The sequence below is a fragment of the Vanellus vanellus genome (genome assembly GCF_965231255.1).
Source record: "Vanellus vanellus genome assembly, chromosome: 3".
In the NCBI taxonomy this organism is placed as follows: Eukaryota; Metazoa; Chordata; class Aves; order Charadriiformes; family Charadriidae; genus Vanellus; species Vanellus vanellus.
Window position 1 is genome coordinate 19,316,847 of NC_138907.1, and position 22,511 is coordinate 19,339,357.

Here is a 22,511-nt window from a genome sequence, read left to right on the forward strand (position 1 = left end):
GGGACAGGGTGCTGCTGAACTTACTACAGGATCTGCATGATCTGAGCTACAGATGTTTTCAGCATGCCGTATTTCTGTATAAACAGACCGGTGCAGAACACAGCTGGGAAGAGCAATCCTGCTGCAATAATTGCCTTATGGACAATTTGGATGCTACCGCAGTAGGTATTTTAGAGCAAGATGTACACATAACAATAATACCAGGAAAGACAGTTCTTTCATCTCGAGATGTACAATATCAAGTGCTATGTTAAAACTGGCTAGATTACTGACTCCCTTCCTGGAAGGCTAATTCACTGCTCTGATACTTTCTAATCTTTCTCTCATTTCCATGCAAAATGAAGGTGTGGCCTGTATTTGTTCACATGTTCCTCAGTCAACACTTCATTTTCCTTCAGCTAGCTCTTCTGTAATTCAACACTTGCATTTCTTTCTTCAAATATATTTAGAAACATCAATACCTACTCCTGGTGTCCGTAGACTAAAAAGGGACATTTTGTAATCTCATCTGGTGTGGCAAGATCTCTACTCCCTAAGCACCGTTACAGGAGCCCTTTTCTACACTGTCCTGGTTTGAGCAACACAGGACTAATTTCTCATCTAATGCTTGGAAAAACTGCACTTCTAGAAGACTATAGTATCTGAATTTGTGAAAATATTGGCTTTATAGCCAGCTATGGTGTGTGGGTTTCAAGGTCTCAGTGGTTTTGAGCCTAGCCAGGTGCAGGGATGAGGAGGAGTGAGACCCGGGCACTTGACCCAATCTGGCCAACAGGATTGTTCCATGCCGTGAACATTACATTCAATATAAATTAGAAAGTTTTCTGCAAAGTTCTCTCTCTTCCTTGATGGCTGCAATCCTGAGAACTTTTTGTCCCGGTGCCAGATCCCTGAGGCCTTCCCTTCCTCCCAAGGCTGTAGCGCTTGCAGTGTCTGACATTTGCTGTCCACTGCTGGGAGTGCACAGCTTCCTATTGATATAACTGGCTAGTATAATCCTTGTATATTTTGTATTGGTATCGGAATCAATACTGGTTCTTTAATATTATTAATGTTAATTATTTAGTCTTATTCTATTATATCTGTTTATATTTCAACCCTCAGGTTTCCTTGTTTTTTCGCGATTCCCCTTCCCAGGTGGGAACAACAATAAATCGTTGTGGGTTCCTTAAACCACAACATACACCTATTTGCATTTTAGATTTTCTTTCTCAAACACAGCTGACCAGACCGGTACGCAATACTCATATTCTTCTCTCTTCCAGAAAACCTTCACCAGTCTCACAGATGACTGCTGTGGCAATTAACAGAAACTCTCAAGTGACCCTCACCACCTCCACTTCCAGCCAGTAAAACCCCTGCTTGGAATAGAAATTCTTACTATGCTCTATGTACAAGATTTTTCGTTTTCTGCTACAGTTTTTGCCTCCAGGATGCCAGTCCTGAAGGCATCACATTCTTCCTTACTTTGTTCCACTATTATATTAGCAATGCCTCTCAACCCTTTCAAGATTTAGGGCCGCGTTTATCCCACTGCTTCTGTGTTCTCTACACTGTCTAGAGGCAATGACTCATAAATTCTTGTATCGGTTGGTCCAACAATCTTACACCCTTCTCACTACTCCTCCTTCAGGACTTTCTCTCTTCAGCTTGTGAAGAATCCACAATTGCCCACATAAACTTTCCAAACACAACTATGATTCCTCATTTGTATGAGAACAGGGTAAGACATCTCCAGCCATAGAACAGAACTGATAAAATTTGTTTAGTTTTTAAGAGAAGAAAGTTGTTAATTCAGGGCATTTGCTACTTGTCCATGTTCCCAAATTAAGCCTTCCATTATGGAATAAAAATAACAGCATGAAATTCTTTAGCAGACAAGCCCTAGAGAAAGCTGATTTCTGGGCGAGAACAAAGGAAACTTTTGCAAGAAGCAGCTAATTCAATTGCTTGTTGCCTTAGTGTCCTGGTTACATTAAACCTGCACAATATGATTCTCACTGGAAGGAGGAATCATGAGCCAGACATAATCATTTGGCAAACTCAATCATGTTATATTATTCAGATATAATCAGAACCTACTTGTCCTTACCATTGTAAGGTGTTTGAAAAGCACAGTGTTTATAGCGGGGGGCTTGCCACCCCCCTTCTTCCACTGCAAGGCTACAAGAGATAAAATACTAGGCTCTCCATTTCTTTGTAGATTCAATTCAGCATAACAGAAATTACTTTGCTACAGTCTAAAAAAAACAAAGTAAATGTACAGAATATTTATCACTGGCCAAAGACAAACTGTGTTTGAGAAAGCGGTCAGGTCCAGAATTATGAAAAATCTGTGTACACACTCTGAAACAGTAACACTTTCTACAAACCAGTATCTTCAAAATGTATTGAAAATATAAACAATACATAAACAGAACTTATTTTCTATTCCAGGTTCATATAAATTCACCATCATTAATATAATTAGAAGCTTTATACCATAGTGTATATCCTGCAGGTATTAAGTAAATAATTTCCTTTAATTAATTTTCTTCATAAACAGCTGTACTAATGCAGGATCTGAATCTCAATAAATAGAAAACCACTGAATTTCAATAGGGTTATGTTACCTTATCATAGTTTAGGGTGTTACATAGAAGCTAATTTGACATAAGATAAAGGATGGCACAAAGTTGTCCAAATACCTGGATGGAAACAGCAAAGCCTTCAGAGAAGTTAACCATACACATCGCACATTTCACATGAACAGAACTTGCAGGATCTTAGAGCTCTTAAACCAGACAATTTTTTATATTTAGCCACATAATCATTTTCCAAAGCTTTGGATAAGTAAGCTCAACTTATCAGGGATTAATATCTTTTAAACCATATTCATTTAACAGTAACATTTTCTTGCTAAGAATCTAGAAAATTTTTTGCTATCTGAATTAAAGCAACAAAAGCAGTTAACAAAGTGAGTACTTTATATCAACAACACTTCACAAAAGGTATTTGTTTACAACAGGGGCCTAGACATTAAATAATCAATCTAAAGGTCACACAGGTCAAAGCTAGAAACTTAATGCATGCTTTACAAGTTCCACATCTTCTCCATATCATTATTTAACGAAGTACAGTTCAATAATGTTCTCATTAACCCCCAGGAGTTATGAAAATGCACCACTGTATTTCAGGATTCTTAAGACCATTAGCTACAGTCTTCATATTTAATGGGGTGGGGGGGAGAGAATTTGGGACTTTAGATTAAAAAAATCTGTTCTTACTGGAATCTAACAGACTGTGTAAAGCCCTGATGATAAACTCAGCCTCACAAAGCTCTCGATATTCATTCTATTTCTTTTTCTAATTTCAGAAATAAAACTCATGCTACTCCCAGTCTAAATATTTGTCCACGCTTTCCCCAAGGACAAATGACTAAGACACTCTTCCTATATCCGAAGTATTTGGCCTGACGAAAAAACACTGTGACGTGAAACATCATACCTATTTCACTGGGTACTTTATACTTTGCAAAGTTACCATCTCTTTCTTTTGCAAATCATAGCTATGCAGTTGTACCAGCAACATAAACCAAAATTTATCATTAATCTCCAGCCCTCCGTTCTTTCCTGATTCTGGCATGGTTCTATTTCACTTCATGTTTCATTGTAATAGGATTTCAATTCAGTGACTGAACATATTTACTTTGAATTAATATTCACAACTACCCAAGACAAATGCTACTAAACCCATGGCCTGTATCATGGCGTTGAGTCAAAAGAACAAGAAATAAGAAGTAAAAGTTTAATCCAGAAGTGAGCTGGGATTTGACTCTTTTCTGAAATCATTGCAGCAAGACCACTCTTAATACATTTAGCAACAATTAATTCTCAAAGCCAAAACAGCTGCACATTGCTGATGCTCTCCAGATGCAAGCTAAGGAATTAAATCATGGGATAATTCAATTGGAAAATTGCTTGTAATTATGGAGAATGCAGCGTCTGCTTGACTCCTCGTGGTGATTGGTAGTTGCTTTAAGAATAGCGAGGTAGTCTGCGCAATACATAGTGAATACAAATAAGTAGCTGTGTTAGGAGAAATCTCATTTAGTTTCACAAAGATATGGGTTTAACATTGTTAAAACTGTATTTGCTGACATTATTGATAATCCGTTTTCACTGTCCCATTACTGCCAAGGAACAGAACGACCCACTATCACTTACACACAGAACAGTAATATTAACTTATAGCACCTTGCCTCTAAAGGAACTCAAAGTACTTTGCAAACATACAGAATGTGGTCCTGGCTCTACACAACAATGATCCGAAAAGGGTTTGTTCTTTCTCACCTCGTTTAATATACATGAAGCAAACAGGCTTGTTCTAACATCTCATTTAAATCTCTGATGCCACAAGGCTGGCAATTTCTGGGAATGAAGAAGGACGCTCCCACACTTCAAGTATTAAAAGCAAAATTCTCAGTTATTATTCAACAACAGAAGAGCTGGCTGCACAAAGGTCTAGTCAGAGACCCTCTAGTACTGTTGAAAACAGGGAAAAAATCCAGAAGAAACCGTTTTTTTTGGATTGACAGCTACCAGTGCAGAAGAAAGCCATCTCGTCATCTGTCAACTGAGCACATGTATTCTTAAAATAACGGGATGATGCAGTTTTCTACTCTCTCTTTGTAAAATAGCCTTACCAGAGCCAATCCTCATTAACAATACAACATTTCAGAGCCTGCTAGCTATTTTAGAGAGTCTTGCCCGTTGGCAAACTGGGGGACAAAATGGCTGCTGCACGCAATCTTCCTACTGACTCAGTGATGGAATGGGAAAAGACTCCTAGAAATACTGTTTCCTGGTTTAACTATTAAAACACACAGCTCTTAGTTTATAGAAACCCAGTTATGGAAGCAGTGGTTACTATGACACATTGTATTATCTATGCTGTAGCTACTGAAATGTTTGCCTGATTATTTTTTTCCTTAAAAAAGCACTAACAGAAAAACCTTTAGGCAACAAAAGATCAATTATTTACAAGTGGCTTCACAAATCAATCATCCAATATCAAAGTTGAAGTTGTTATTTTTAGCATTATTAACTACACAATAATTAAAATTGATTAAAGTCACAACCCCTCATTAAGTTTCTGTGAACTGGGAGAAGATTCCTCAAGAGCATTTTTTTTTTTTTTAAGTGATTGTAAAAATATTCTCATCAATTAAAAAGATATCTGGTACTATGGAAAAGGTGATAAATTATCTGTTCTCAGTGCTAGTACTTTATAGAACAAAGGTGGTGCAAGGGAGAAGTCTTTATCATCATTATCTCCGCCCAAAAAGGAGTAGAAAGACCATTGTGTTGGGGACAATGGCAAGTCATTCTCCTTCTATAAATATGTTCTGTGGTGACCAAAGTGCAGGTCTCAGTAGCAGAGATGACATACTATCAAATAGATAACAACCCCAGAGGCAAGGCTGGTATTTCAATCTAACAAACTCCTTAAGCACATGATATTAAGTATTTGAGTAGTCCTAAGAAATACACAGAAGTTCTTTGGGCATTTTATTGTCACACAGCAGATAGTGGTCCTTAGCAAGACAGAGCCCTATAGTAGAGTTTTTCCAGTAACTAGATACGCTACTGTTTCTAGATGACATACCCCCGTTGCTGTCCCTCTCCATCTTCCCCTCCCTGAGCTACATGCCATTGGTTTAGGTTTTAATTCTGAAGAGAAATAAAATGGTGAGTCCCACCTGTTCCATCCCTCCTTTAATATAATTTTCCAAATTGCATAAGACTACACAAATATAATGCTTCTTCCCTCCTGAACTTGCTTCACAAGCTTGCAGTTGAGGTTATCAAGCTGCTGTTGGTTTAAGTTGCTGGTCTAATACCAACTCTGTAAGGGATCAAAGATGGTTAACTGGATCACACTCAGAAATGCCCTGTGCAGAGGCAACTCTCACTCCAACTTTTCTGCTGCCCTCTGCCCCATGCAGGAAGTGTGTAACGTCCACATACATAACCAGCACTAAGTTCCCCCAAGTATACAGAGGTGGGAAAAAGTGGCACAACAGTACTTCCTTACACTACTGCCCCAGCTGGCATCTCTAAGGTAAGAAAGGCATTGCACCCATGTAAAAAAAAAGCTGCCTCTATGCGTGCTCTTATACCTGCAGCAAGGCTGCCAGTGACACAATCCACATATGTATCACCCCATCACAGTGTCAGACTTTAAGGAATATCCCAGACTTCAGCTTAACATGCTCTTTTAGCCGCACGATGAGAAACTGGGAACTACTTCAGCAATTTCACAAACAAACCCATTGCAAATACACCTGCGCTAGCAAAATGCCACTTCCTGCAGTCTGCACCCCTTCATCCAGCAAGCCCAGGATGCTTTCAAAGAACAAGTGGGCAATACCTGTTAAAGAACAGAGGAGGAGGAGGAGGGACTAGGAAGGTGCTAAAACCAAAAAACAAAAAAGAACAAGGTTTTGATTACATTGCAGGAGTGAAAGACAGTAATCTGTAGTTCACTGAAGTTTCTGCAGTCTGTATTATGAATAGTTGTTTTAGCAACAAAAAAAATTGTTCAGTAACTCATTTCCATTAAAAAAGATTAGTTTGCAGGTAGAAGTAGCATACCAAGTAACCAAGCAAGTAACCAACAAAAAGTTGGTTAACTTTTGCAATTCCTTTAGGTCATTCTTGCTGCAATGCCCATTAAGAACTTCATGCTCAGGGTCAGTCTCTGGTGCCCCACCCTCCCCAAGAGTTAATGGATGTAACATTAAATAACGCACACAGCAATTATTTTGTAGCTCTAATGCAGTACATCTCACCTGCCCACCCACAGAGCACTCTGAAGTTTATCATTTCCTACAGATAGAAAAAAACATCTAGCAGAAAGTGGTTAAAGGCATTGTTGGTAACGTGTGTCTTTTCCATAGAGTTAATGCCTATCACTCACTTAGGGATATCCCAGCCAAACTCCTCCATGCAAAAAAGCTCTTCCCCTGAGTTAAGCAGTGCTTTACACCCTGGTGAGGCAGCTCATCTGGTTGGAGTTCAGTTATTTCAAGTACACTTTGTCACTCTCTCTGTAAGGAAAATACAAGACAAGGATCACTCAAGCACCACCCCTACTGCAGCACATTTTTAGGGTTCCCCTTACCTGTTCAGACAGACACCTTCTGTCTGAACCATCAGTTAGTGGAGAGAACTGGAAGTGCTCAGCTTCACACAGCACTCATCCATGACATACACTCCCCAGTCATCTCAGCTAAACACGTAAGCAAATGCACAGTACTAATACTATTGAAAGCACATTTGGTCTAGTATGACCTTGCAATGCGGTTTCTCATCACTACAAGGAAAACCTGAATGCCAGTTCCCAAAGTTTCATCTGCAGTGAAATACCCCTTAGTCCTGTCACCGAGTCCTCACAAATACCTGGTGTATAACAGAGCAGGAGGTTTAGTGTTAATGGAAGCCTAAATTCAGTTTCTAAATAGTCAACACTTTAACTTTTAATTCTTGAGTTTTCCTTATTTTAAGGCAATCAGGAATAATACTGCTGAATCCAAGCACCCCAAAACATTTCAGAAGTACATATTCAATTCAGCTTTACATACGACAAAAATTGCTTGAGTCCCTTGGACAGAAAACACCTACCATTAACCATTCATTCTGCATGCTGACCACAGGGAAAACTGCCTGCAGCAGGTCAAACACCAACCTTGAAAAGGCCTGGAGTACGTTTTAGTCATCCCTTGCTTCGAAGTCATTACAATTATCACTATTTTTTCAGGAAGCTTACAGGTAACTGGGATTCATATTTTCTGCTCTCTAATTAAAGTGATCAATTTCTTCAGCAAAACTAAAACTCCATCTACGCCTCTATTCACCTTTCTCCATAGATGCATAAGATAACCAGCCACCTATCCTACACTAGTATTCATACTTAAATAAATATCCTTAAAGAAACTTGCTATTAAAAATGTTAATTGTTGCTGCTCACTCACCTGCTGGCACTAATACGCAAATGGCTTGGCATCTTTATTAAGTAGTCAGTTTTAGAATCTACTCTTGCTTAACAGATACTCTCCTTTGGTTTGGTTAGTCTTTGAAAGGTCATTACTTTAGGTGGAAGCCACAGTTTCCGAATTAAGATAGATAATATGTTATAGTATCTTACTCTAGGACTCTTGCTTTTAACCCTTAATTAAATTAATCTTTGTTTTATCATCAATTATCTAAACTGTTAATTCCTCAGGAATCTTGATTTGACAATGACAGGACAACACTAAATATTTTGCCCTTACCCAGCTGGATAGATAAACCAACACCTACAGAATTAAAATGGTTTTGCACTACTGTGTAATTAGGCAGTGAGGCTACCAGAATGATCTTTTCTTTTCCCTTGATCCAAGAAAGTTCAGTATGTAAAATTCCAAGTTCTAGATGTCCCAGTAAACCTTTAGCTGTAATGAAGTGACCTTGTTGACATGGAGGATCAACTCAGGCAAGCAGAGCTGTGGATTGCCACAGCTGGCAGCCTGAAAAGCTCTAACTTTTTAGGGCAGTCAAACACAAACCATCCTCTGCCTCCTCCCCAAATACTTCCACACCTTCAGGAAAAACACTATGAGTGGAATTAAACCTGCATCATACCATTGTTTTAACACGGCCTTTTTATTTTTGCAGTGCTCTGAATAAACACCTTGAAACCAGAACATCCTTGAACCTTCAGCTGCTCAAAATCAATACCAGAGTTCTGCAGCTTGGGCTTTCCTCTGATAAACAAAATTACTGTGACAGATGAAACGGAGTTGTGATCTAACCTTTATTATGCTGTTTATGTGCCTTGCAAGGCTCCAAATGACTGCCAGAGATGACTATCTGTGGTGCACAGCAAAATGCTTCCCTTCGTTGCCTGACCTTTCCACTTCCCCCCTGGAAGCACACAAAAGCAGCAAGATGATCCTCACTAAGAGCAGCATACAAAGTGGGTTATTGTAGTTCTGTCCTACATCAGATTTATTCTTTTAACACGGGTAATGGCAAGCAACAAATGTTCTGGTTCTGCTGTTTGAACACCTCTTCAAATCTGGAGAAGTCTACTCATCATCTTGTTTACTCATATTTACACCAGGTAATTTAGAAAGACAGCATCTTACAGAAGAGTGGGAAGATCTGCTCACAGCCATTGAACAGGATGAAGAAAAAAATGCAGAACAATGGCTAGAAGCCCACCATTACTTTTCTTGCATTCTTAAGGAAATGCCATTTAGAATTAAGTGGTGCTTGCTTCTCTCATCTCTGTTGTGACACTGGAGCATTCAGCTAACAAAGCTAACTTTCACCTGGGTTTGCAAGAGATATGAACCCATTAATATCAAGTCAAAATGATTTTTTAAAAATAGCCTTTTTTCATCTTAACAAAAGACAGCCACTCATATTTATCTTCTTTTAAGTTCTGTTTATTTTGGGAAGGTAAAATATAAAGGTCAAGCATTTCTAGATTGCTTACATTTGACAGACAAGAAAGACTAAAGGTACTTAAGGGGACTTAGAGAAAAAGATTTCTTTACAGAGAGGGATGCACAACAGAATTCACTGCAGAGAAAGGCAATGTTGCTCAGCATCAGAATGGGGTCTAGGATTGGAGATCCCACATCAACAAGATGTTGTAGTATGCATCCCAGCAGACTTACTATAACATGGAGGACAATATCCTATTGCTCCCCCCAGCGCACAGTCCCTGACACAAGCATGTCTGAAGATGGTGAGAACATTCTGGGAAGTCTGGCCACAAGTTTGCTTCCCTCTCCTGCTCTCCCACTATGGCCATGCTCATGTTCATACAGTAGACCATCTGTTTAATCACTGTGCTCTCAAAATAAGCTAACAAAGAAAACAAATGAAACTTCAGGGATAGCTTCTAACTCATAATTGAATGGATGATTATTCATTAGAATCTAGGCAAGTTGCTTGGGGCTGCCTAAAATGGCATTGCATGCTATTAAGAAATTCTCTTTTAAAAAGACACAAAAAAATTCTCACCATCTTTAATACTGCAAACTTCTTTGGTTACTTTGAGTGGGATAAAATAAGCATGCTCCATTTAAGCTGCTTTATGAGAAAACTTGAGGATTACACAGCTAAGCTCATAGGTCCCCCTTCCCTTAAAGGTAAAGGTCAATGAAACTGCTTCAGTCAGTTCTAACATTAACAATTCCTGTGAGTAAGATTTAACTTCTGAAGGCATGTCTAGGAGAATACTTCTTGCAACACCTCTGAAATAGTAGACTCAATCGTTGTCTTTCCAAAAATGAGATATTACACAAGCATTAGTGTCAACAAATCCTTTACAGATTTGCATCTAAACAATGGAAAAACATCAGAAAACCAAGGACAGAAATAGTGAAAATCAATCTTCTCTTTCTTTGCCCAAATTTACATGTCTAGATTAGGCAAAAAGGTCAAGCTGTACTTGGGTTTAGCTTAGCCTGCCCCAAGATCCTGACTGAATCTCAATCTTTTCTCTTATCACAGTTCCAAATTAACAATTTTTTACTTCTGTTTAATTATTTGAGCCTTGTTCTTGGCAAGAGTCACAGCAGTAAAACCTCTTAGCTTTCCGAGTGACTCTCTTTTAATGTACTTATTCAAGCATAGGTGTGTGAGATAGCAACTGCAATGCAACAGACGTGTTATCATTGATGTTAATAACAACAGTGAAAATATTCCAGTTCTTGTCAATTTACTGATGCTTTTAACATAATCTCACAGAATAGGTCTGTGGAAAATCCCACATGATGATGTCTATTTATTATAAGCGGACCAAGCCAATTTCATGACAAGAATACCATAGAACAACAAGCATCTAACTGTCGGTACTAGTTAAGGTGCGAGAGATACAACACTTTTGGCACAGCTAAGAACACAACTCACTTTGGGAGACTGATTTAACCACACTGCGCTTTAGTTTCTTTTTGATGACATGGAGAAACATTTCTCCCAACTCTTTAAAACCTTATCAATTGCCTTATTTAATAGCACATTCTCAGAGCCTCATAGGTAAAGTACTAAAGAAGCAGAGGTTATTGTAATTGGCAATGGATATAATTAGACCATGGTTGGTAAGGAGTGGCAATATGCAGCCAGTGGCTACAAGGCTTAGAGTCTTGCTGATACTCCTGTGTCATACTTTATATTTTTATGTACAGAGCTGTATGTGTGAGTTGTCACTGGCATGGTAAAAAAATGAATATACAGAAAATAGAGGTAGCAGGCAGGCTAGAAAGAAATTTAAACTATCAGATAACAATTTATTAATTCATTGAATGTTCTTTGCACAAATGAGTTTTCTATACTTGAAAAGTTCAATTTAAAAAACTCCAAACACAACATATGCATGGATGTACAGAAGCATTTGAGGATAAAGACCACTGCCCCTACATCACAGAGGGAAAAAATTACAAATGCGTGTCAATCCAGTATTCTTTTCCTATAAAAAGGTCAAACACAGCCAAGAGAGGGATACACTTCCCTCCGGCTGTCTTTTTGATATGCCTTATCTTGCCAAGAAGAAAGCATCTCTAAGAGGGAGAGAGAGATCATTTTACAACCCATTTATTCTTCATTGTCTATACCTTTTCTGGATATACATATTGAAGTGCACTAGTCACAGGTATGCAGCAAGCCATTAGAGCATACTAACATCTGATGCACACCGAAATTAATTTTTCTTTTTCAGCTTGGGGAACAGAATGCTTTGTGTTGAGTTACACGCCAGCCTTCACTGAATTAAGGAATGAATAAACAAGACTTCTAAAAATCAACAGACCCATGTGCTTATCCACAGTCCGTATAAATACATACCTACTCTATAAACAAACACATCCTCCCAGAGCGAGACAATAATTTGCCTCTTTAGAGAAGGCTCATTAAAAGGAAATAATTTTGCAGTAACAAAGCACAAGTGCAGTACTAATGAGAAGAGCACACTGCAAAATGCTAAGAACATCTGGTCCATTTCTTGTACTGGCAGAGTATGAGCTGGAATCTGACCACCATAAAAAGGCTGCTTTTTTTTTTTTTCTTCACAGCCCAATGGACTCTGGAGGAAAGTTTGGTTTGCATTGCATGTATTAATGTTGCATAAATTCCTATGGGGCTGTGTTGTAACACTTGATACATATATGTTGTCGAGTGTCAAAATTTAAGTCTCAACTAGAACAGCCAGAACTGTTCACTGTAAATAACATTTCTGATTTTAAAACCATCACTGTTTACAAAGAACTTGACAGTTAGCCCTACAAATCCATAAATCTCTCATTCACAATAAGATCAATGAATAATTTTCAGTCCATGTGTTGCTTTCCGATCTCACTGAATTCTTCTACTATTTCGCTTGTGGTATGTAGCTGATCTTTCAGCTTAAATACAATTATTTCCACTGACTCAGTAGCTAAATCTTAAAGAGGAAAACAACTAACAGAAAACTGAATCCAACTTTAACTAAACAAAAGTGTAAAAGTTTATAAATTTTCATAGGATACCCCTAGTTTATCTGAATGTTTATAAATAATAAAACTAGGGTGGCATTATACCACAGCAGTATCTTTTTAAGGACTACTCAACCACTGGGATTGAATCTTTGCAGACTAGGATGATCCACATGCTTCTCCAGCACTAAAAAGAGGGGTGCAATAATCATTCAAGTCTGCAATTTTGTCAAAATTTGCGATAGGTTCAAAAACATTTTTCTTCCAAAACAGAAATTCTCCTGAGAAGACAATTCTGGTTTGGGGTTTGTTCTTTTTTTTTTTTTTTTCAGATCAACCCTATCAACAGCTCAAACTCCATATATTGATTTACTAAAGAAAAGAAGAAATACTCTGATACCTTGATTAAAAGACGCGTAAGATAGATCAATTCTATGAGATCAAGGCATATCCTCAAACCAGCCTTAAGGATTAATGTAAAGGGAAGACTTTTGTCTGTCTAGCATAAGCCCAGCAACTCTCCTTACCCTTTATTCTTTCACCTGGGAAACAGCTATCTTTTTCAGAGAGAATTTTTTTCCCCAATTTTTATTTGAATTGTAGGTGTTAGAAGTCTTTTTTCTGCTTAAGTCCTACATAAAAAATATCTTCTCAACTACTTACTTCTTGCAAGCCCACATTGATTTATAGTCTACTGTTTTGTTAACAAAGTGATAATCTGAAACAAAATATTATTTATTATCTTTTATTATCTGCCCCGTTCTTGTCTGAGGAATCATAAACTAAAGTCAACAGCCATTTTATAATCCTGCAGTTGATTATCTCCCATTTGCTAATATGCTCAGTGCCTTAGCCTTGCTCCATTTCTTTAGTAATAATTACAAAAATCAAAACCACATTAACACAATGTGCAGATACTGCTTGTTTTAGAACTTATGTAAGAGCTTTTCAACTAATCAGTGGCTGGTTAGGACACTGTCCTCATTCATCTCCCACTTCCCCTGCCATCCTTCATGAAAGTTTAATCTACATTTTCCATTAAGGAGTTGTCTCAATCGGTGTTCACATTTGCAGGGTGGTTTATTACTTTTTTGATTCTTATTTGAAATGGTGGTCACACTTCCCCAACCTATCTCTTCATCCAAAATTTTTATCCTGCATATTTTCATGGTCCTGAAATCTTCAGATAACAGAAGGAGAAATTCACTTACTTTATCTAGAATCACAAGATTTAAAAGACGAGCAGGCAACCCACTTGCATCACCATAGTCAGGAGTGGTCAAGCCTCTAAACCTTCAAGTTTAAAACTGCATTTACAGTTGGAAACAGATTACGCTGACAATTGATCAAGTACAGATCTCGATCCAATCTGTATGTACTTGTTCTGGGTCCGGCTGCTGCTTTTCCTTCTTCCTTAAATACACAAGATTAACTTTGTACTAGTGGTTTTTCTCTTCCTCTTCGTTGTAAAATTTGACTTGGAAGGAAGCCACAACTGTGCTCCCAGATCAGGGACCACAATTATTGCCCTCTACAAATTCACGGGCAGCACAGCAATGCAATGTTGCTGACAGGAAGCTGAGCCAGTGCCTCTCTGGAGGCAGGAAAATACAAGCACTGCAATGAGGTAGCAGGAGAGATGAGTTCTGGAAAGGCACACTTTCTGACGAATGTTAAACCACTTGTTACTCAGAGCTGTATCCTAGAGGCCCCCATAGTACAGAAAACCCTGGGTTTGAATCAAGAGTTGAGAGGCACAGAACTGATGGCTGTTTTGATCCATTCTCAAGTTTATCAGAGAGGCAAATGACTCTTTCACATGAGCATGACAAATATACGTACACACAGCTGAGAAGTGCAACTTCCTTGGTCTACAAATACTGTCATTCTAACCAAAAAGTGGGTTGTCTAACCTGCCTCCTTACGAAATAATGCCACAGTTGCAAGATCTCCAGTTGCTCATATTTCATTATGATAGACTGCAGTACATTTGCTGGTATAATATATTATGAAGGATCATAAATAATTAAGAATTAATCACACTTGTCAAAATAAATAAATGCAGCCAGTGATGCAGAATGCTTGAATTTTTTATAGCATCTTTTTGCTTATTCATGAATTAAAAGAAAAGAAGTCAAGTAATCCACAATAGATTGCCTACTCATTACAGCACATACAGGCCTGGTTCATATCCCAACAGTGGAGATCTTTCCATCAATCTGTAGCACATCAGTGGAATTTTAACCTTAAATCCCTGATCCTGCAGAAAGTTACGCAAGTTCAACTTGGAAATACTAGTAGGTCCAGCAGATCTTCACATACCATGCAGGGCCTAGCTGGCAGATACACTAGTGATTCTATCACCCACTGGTCCACTTTCAAGACGGCGGGGGAAATGGATGAGAATTAAGGATTTTAGCACAAAATTTCAAAAAAAAAAAAAAAACCCACAAAGTATCTTGACAACCTCCTTTCTGTAGTTTCCTATAGACAGACAGTCCTGCAGATCTTCCCACCAAATATTTTTGTATGGTTCAGTATCATTCACAAGGCTTTAACAGAACAGCACATAATATAAATGTTGAAATAGCACCTTTTCTCTGACTTTCCAAATTGTCTGAAACCCTTAGTGCATTTATCTCCTTTTTCAAAGGGAAGAAAAAACGAGGCTGGGAGGTGAGGGAGGGACATACCACCACACCAACCCTACCAGCACAGTCCAAAGATCCATTAACTTCAAACATCTGGCTCTGAAAACAGACAGGTGTAGATACATAGGAAAGAATATATGAACAGGGAGAGCAAACAGTTGTACTTCTCCCCTCCCAGCATTCAGGGATCTATTGTGCAAGGACTCTCTGAGCCAGAAAATGTAGTCTTGGGATCTGGTAGCTGTAACTATTTTTCTTCCCTGCACATATCCCGTCAATTTGCACACACACAGAAGGTTTTAGCACCAACAATACCCTGTGGAAAAAGGTTCCACAGTTTTACTGTTTGTTACATACGGAAGGATCTCCTTTTGTTTTGAACCAGCCATCTACTAATTTCATCTGATGTCATCCAATTCTGTATCAGAAGAAATAACAAATATTCCTTCTGTACCCATCCTTTCAGTGCTTTATAAAGTCTTGGGAGTTCATAAACCTTTGTGCATCTTTTATAAAACTCTGCCATGTATTCCTTTAGGTGCCACTTGCAGGCCAGGTAGCCTTAGTTAATTTAAGTGTTCCTTAAAAGACAGCCATTACATACCTTAGATCATCCTTGTTTCCATTCTTTTAATAACTTTCCCAGCTGTACTAAATGATTTTTGATGCACTGGAACCAGAACAAAATGCTGTATTCTAGATACAGCTGCCTCACACATTTATACTATAGCAAACTGTTCCTGTTTGCTACTCCCTTCCTAGGAAGTCCCAACATCACATTTGCTTTGTGACTGCTAATGAATCTGTTTTCACAGCTCTATTCTTACCCCCAAATCAGTCTAAGCGACTACAGCTAGCTCAGAATCTGTCCTTATATATGCCAAACTCAGATTGTTTCTCCTATGACCTCAATTCAAGTTATCTACACTAAATTTCACCTGCCACTATTATCCGATTAAGCATCCTTTTTCAATTCCTTGCAAACCAGACCTCCAATCTTTTGCCCTGAATAATTTAGTATCAAACTTTGCCACCTCACCATCTATTTCTATTGTCAGTCAATGATTTGTGTGACACCACCTGCTGAACATGTCAAGTGAGTGGAGCACTCAGATGTGACTGTAACCAAATGCTGAGACACCTGAAACTAGTTCTTCCTCTAGGTAGCTTGATCCACGCTGATTCATTCTGATTCCTTGAGACTGAGCTGTATGACACTGCGGGAACAAGGGCAAAAATACAGAAGTTGTTCCAATGTCTCTCTTTGGGAGATCTACCAATGATTTGGGCATCATCTACCAATGATCCCTGGGCAACCTGGTCTAGTGGGAGGTGTCCCTGCCTATGGCAGGGGGGTTGGAACTTGATGATCTTCAAGGTCCTTTCCAACCTAAATCATTCTATGATTTCCTACAGAACCTTTTACAGAAACTTACATGAAGCACAATGAATCATGCCCAAGGTATTTGTCTCTATCAATATCTTGACATGTCTTGGTAGCCAAGTGACAAGGATGAGCTAAACCATCCCAAAATCTAGTTATGCTATCTGTTTATCTCTGTGTATTACTGTCTGCAAAGGAGATGAAATGAGATTGAGATAATTGGAAGTACAATTTGTAGGAAACAGTGGGGGTTGGAATTACTGTGCTTAATTATTTCAGATTGAAACAGACCACACAACTATCTGTGCCAAGCAGCTGTAATTAAAGTGATTTAAAATGGAGAGATGCGAGCTCCAAGTGTTGATTTTCAAATGAGTCTTTATACGCACAAGAGTTACAGTCATCTACGAGTTGCAGACCTACAGCTCTACTGAGGGGCTCAAGATTAAATTACCACTGACTATGATAATTAAAAAAAACTAAACCAAACCAACAACAACTAACAAGCAAAGAAAACATCCCAAACAACCCACCCTGCTACCCCACAAATCTAAATCCATTCAGTCAATGTCACACTGGGTACCTGCCCCTCAGAATGGGAGAAAACAGGCTGACGCTGGTGTTCTGATAAATTGCCTATATTCGAGACGAAGGAAAAAAAAAAAAAGAAAAAAAAAAAAACTTTGGGCTTAAAAATGGAATTTTATCCCAGTAGACAATTGGAAATCATCAATCAATACTACCCTCGTTTTCGTGCTGCAGGATCAGCCAACAGTATCCCCTTCTTCTGCTTTAACAGACATAAAACTGACTGAATATACACAACTTTACCAAACATATATACATATGTATATATGCTATTTAAAGTATACGTAACTTTACCAAAAAGAATCCAGAAGAAACATACATCAACAATATGCAGCACCACCGCAACCTGGCCATGCCATTCACCAGGAACAATACATTCACTTCCTTTCAGGTTTTCCCCATTTTTTCCCCACTCCAGGAAAGTGACAGCTACTCTTCTCAATTCAAAACAAGCAAGTTTTAACTACTAAATTTCATCAGCAGCCAGCTTGCACAAGAATTTAAGAAAAAGGAAAACACCTTCTCAAGCAGCAGACATTCTGATTTACCTCAAATTTTCACTTAACTGTATCTCTGTAGCAAGAAATTTAGCATGCCCATCTATGTTCTTTGATGTGAAAACTGGAAGATATTTGCATGTATCACAGATGTGGTCCATATGCTTTACACATGACACACATCCCACCAAAATGACTTGGTCTGCTTGTGAATCAGTGTTCAAACAGTGGGCCTTAAAAGTTAATTTATAATGGCTATCTGGGGAAAAGTACTATATTATTGATAAGGATGAGAAAAGAGAACTAAAGAATATGAACAAAAGTGGCACTGAAACTTTTCCTTGATATTTGCCTGCAGAACTATTATAAGCAGTCAGATTGCAGGTCTGCTAAGTTAAATGCCATCTCTATACCTCTTTGCTCTTGTCCTTCCCTATACCTCTTTGTTCTATACTTGCCTTGCCTGGGTAAAGCTCGTAGCCCTAACTCCCCGTTTCCATTTTGTAGCTCCATTCTCATCAACACCACCTGAGCCTTACAGGGAAATGTTTCAAGCAGGTGTCACTAACAGCAAGATGTTAAGAATTTTTCTGCTTTCCCAGGATTAGAAGGGCACAAATACAGGTAAGGATCTTTTTAGCATTTACAATCTTAATGAAATCATAGAATCATAGAATGGTTTAGGTTGGAAGGGACCTTGAAGATCATCGAGTTCCAACGCCCCTGCCATAGGCAGGGACGCCTCCCACTAGACCAGGCTGCCCAAGGCCATGAACACAACACCTCCAGGGATGGGGCAGCCACAACTCTCAACAACCTGTGCCAGTGCCTTACCACCCTCAAAGTGAAAAACTTCTTCCTAATGTTCAATCTGAACCTGCCCTCTTCCAGTTTAAAGCCATTCCCCTTCGTCCTATCACTACATGCCCTAGTAAAAAGTCCTTCCCCAGCTCTCCTGTAGGCCCCCTTTAGGTACTGGAAGGCTGCAATAAGGTCTCCCCGGAGCCTTCTCTTCTCCAGGCTGAACAGCCCCAAATCTTTCAGCCTTTCCTCATAGGAGAGGTATTCCAGCCCTCGGACCGTCCTCGTGGCCCTCCTCTGGATGCACTCCAGCAGGTCCATGTCCTTCTTATGTTGGGGACTCCAGAGCTGGATGCAGTATTCCAGGTGGGCTCTCACAAGAGTGGAGTAGAGGGGGCTGAATCACCTCCTTTGACCTGCTGGCCACAATTCTTTTGATGCAGCCCAGGATACAGTTGGCCTTCTGGGCTGCGATTGTACATTGCTGGCTCATGTTGAGCTTCTTGTCAATCAGCACCCCCAGGTCCTTCTCCTCAGGGCTGCTCTCCAGCCATTCCCCACCAAGCCTGTATTTGTGCTTGGGATTGCCCGAACCCAGATGTAGGACCTTTCACTTGGCCTTGTTGAACTGCATGTGGTTGGCTTGGGCCCACCTCTCCAGCCTGTCCAGGTCCCTCTGGATGGCATCCCTCCCCTCCAGCGTGTCTACCTCACCAAACAGCTTGGTATCATTGGCAAACTTGCTGAGAGTACACTCAACCCCACTGTCCATGTCACCGACAAGGATGTTGAACAGTACAGGTCCCAGTACCAACCCCCGAGGAATGCTGCTCATAACTGATTTCCACTTGGACATTGAGCCGTTGACCACAACTCTTTGTGTGCGACCGTCCAGCCAGTTCTTTATCCACCAAGTGGTCCATTTGTCGAATCCATGTCTCTCCAATTTAGAGACCAGGATATTGTGTGGGACAAATATTATGCTGTTCACACATACGATCATGAGCAGGAAAAATAATTCCAACAGGGAAGGGGAAAAGTCTGTTGGACTCCCCGCTTGTCATGCTTCCTAGTTCTCTTTAGAAACGGGGAATTTTTTCTTATATTAACGGCAAAACCCATCTTATGGTTTCTCACCAACAGAAAAACTAAGCCCTGGACACAAGGATATTGCCTAAAATGGTCTGCAAATAAGCAAGCAGTAAACAGCATCTAGAGCAGAGGTAAAAATCAGACTCTACTTTATTAATCTCTTCCAACCACTGAATGACCTTAAACAAAGGCACCATAGTATTGTTCTCATCTAAATACTGTCCATGGCATGGGTCAACCTGATTCAGATTTTACACAACACTATATTGGATATTTTGCTTCCCATATACAGGATTCAGATTGCCTTTAGAAAAAAACAGCTCCTTCATGTGCAGAATGACTCCCTTTGTGACACTGTTTGCATTCATTGTCTGCCACAGCAGAAGGATTATAGCTGACTTACGAATTTTAAGAGAACATGTTTGTTTTGGTGGAGTTTGGGTTTTTTTTGGTGTGTTTTGGGAGGGGCGCGTGTGTTTTGTTTTTAAAATAAGCACTACACTGAAGGCATTACATAGTTGTATTCATCTTACCTTTAGGTGTATTTTCAGAGTGATCTCTCTCCGGCCCATCTGGGATGTTTAGCTGTGAAATCTCCTCTGCACTCACTCTGAGCCAGGCATTGTTGGAGGTTTCCTGATCTTTTGAGGAAAAGGAATATTCCAGCTCACAAGGAGATTCAAAATTGCAGTCAAATACTAGAAAAAGAAAAAAAAAAAAAAAACAGACATAGAACATAGCAGATGAATAAAATCTAGCTTCCTCTGTGCTAGAAGGTGTGTATACACACTCCTTTTACACTTTAGTAAGTTAGGGCTTGCTTTTTTTTTTCCATAATGAGGTAGAAAGATATGGAGGAAATCCATAAACAGACAGCAAAAACATGTCCGAAATGGACTGCACAGAGAGGTTCATTATGGAGGCAGCAGCAAATCAAGAGGAAGGCCCAAGAGCAAGTAATTCCCCTTCAGGACAGATAAAAAGGCAGCACAGGCTAAAGCAGGGAAAGGCATCATCTAGAAAAGGAAATAGCTTAGTCAATTGATAAAATGGGACAGAAAGCCAATCTCTTCTGGGATGCTAGTTCAAATTCAACTAGGACCATTACAGCACAAAGACTACTAACATGCTTCATAGTTCCGTCTCAGTAAGCACAAGACTCTGCAAAGCGAGTCATATATCCTGGGCATATGGGACATGCTGGTAGCCATAGGAAGTGTACCCTGCAAACCAACCTTCTGACCCCCTGGTTTGAAATGCTTCACTGAGGCAGTAGAAGCTTGATCTGCTGCCGCAAAACTGTAGCCTGCAGGCAGTACAGCCAGCATCTGCCTGGAACAAAGACATTTCTTTTTGAGATGTTTCTCTTTCAGAAATCAATTACTCTGCTGGTGAAACTATGATTCACCCCCCAGTGTCCAACTTACCATCGCACCATTGTTCAAGTTGCTTAAAACAACATGCACAGATTTTACTTTTAATCATTAAGTTGCTAAATTTTCTGGAATGCCCTGTATACATTTGCCTTTGTCACCACAGTCAGCGCTCAACACAATATTCAGTAACAGAAAGAAACTATTTCTGAACTAACTCAATGTTTCTGAAAAGGCTAGATCCATTTGAAAAAGTCCAACAAAAAAGTCCACCTCATCTTTGGAGTTTTCTACACTGTCTACTGTCCTGCCATAGCTATGCAAGTGGAACAAATAATCTGAATTAACATTAGTCAAATTAACTATTTTTTTTAACCTTCAATTACATTCTCTATTAAACATCTAATTTCTTCTTAGTGTGCACAGATTGATGTAGTTCAGCCTATTCTCCTGGTGATACAACATTTTCTAATCTGAAGGTTAATACTGTTGCCCTCTCACTATACTTTTCCCAGCTAATTTGCCTTTTCAACAGCAAGCTGGAAGGCGCAGAGCCTATTTTTCCAGTTTATATTTGATTTTCTTAATCAGGTGTTTTATCATTCACTCAGCATTTTGAATGCTTCACAAGACCATGTAAACCATATAAGGAATCCATATACACCACAAGCAGCAGTAACAAGGATTATACACGTTTCCTTAAATTTGAATGCACAAGTCGCTACCCTCTTCAGGCCTCTATGTTATCAATATAAATTTCACAATACATGAAGCACAGTTCAATTTAGGCAGCAGGGAACAGTGGATATATTCATGCTATACAGTTTACTACTGCAATATCATACCCAAACTTCAGATCATTTATGTCTAGTCCCTCAGATGTTCTTTAAAAAGAAAAAAAAACAAGCTCCACATTCTTTTAACCCTTTAAAGTGTTAAGAGTCTACTAAACTTTGTATCAAAGCCCAAATGGACAAAAGAGCAACCAAACACTCAGCTACATGTTACAGAAGACACATACTCCTTACTGTATAGTTTAGTTACAGGGAACACCTTGAGTAATATGTACAGCACTGTCGGAAAAAAAAAGGCAAGGGGGAGAAACACATCTCATGCAAGGACTTTTTTGATGGAACCCACAGGACGATGGAAGGAAAAGCCCAGGCCAAGGACAACATGTGGCAAGAGCAATAATTTCAAATCAACTATTTCGTTCTTTGTGGGCTTCTCTCCCCCATCAGTCTGTCACGTTTTCATGAACTTTCCAGCAGTCACTGCTTGCTTCCACTCCTCTCCCATCCAGCTGCTAGGAACAGAAGCCTTTGTGCTTTCTTACCCTCTTGCCCCCAAGCAGAGAAGCCCTTCATGGATACCCACAAGGCACTCTCATTTTCCTCCTCCAGTCCTCACCCCCCAACACTCTGATTATGGCGCCTACAAGAGCTCAATAGCCAGCTCAGCTCCCCCATTCAGTCTCACTTTCCAGAGCCTCCTCCTCAGAAGAGGAGCTATCAATTGGTCGTGGAGCCCTTAATACAGCAGGCCTCTGACCTACAACTAGGACAACTTAATTGGGGTATGTGATTAAATAACAGTCGTCACATTTAGCGTTATGACCCCTGC

The 22,511-nt window shown here is 39.4% G+C and overlaps 1 protein-coding gene across 1 annotated transcript in view; it reads right to left on the reverse strand.

The window, feature by feature from the left end:
- ALK (ALK receptor tyrosine kinase) overlaps positions 1-22,511 on the reverse strand; it is a gene marked incomplete at both ends in the record, with an annotated part of 320,185 nt that overhangs the window by 205,960 nt on the left and 91,714 nt on the right. The window contains one exon of the mRNA XM_082481002.1: positions 20,049-20,213. Coding sequence (XP_082337128.1) covers positions 20,049-20,213 — 165 coding nt within the window. The remainder of the gene's footprint in view (positions 1-20,048; positions 20,214-22,511) is intronic.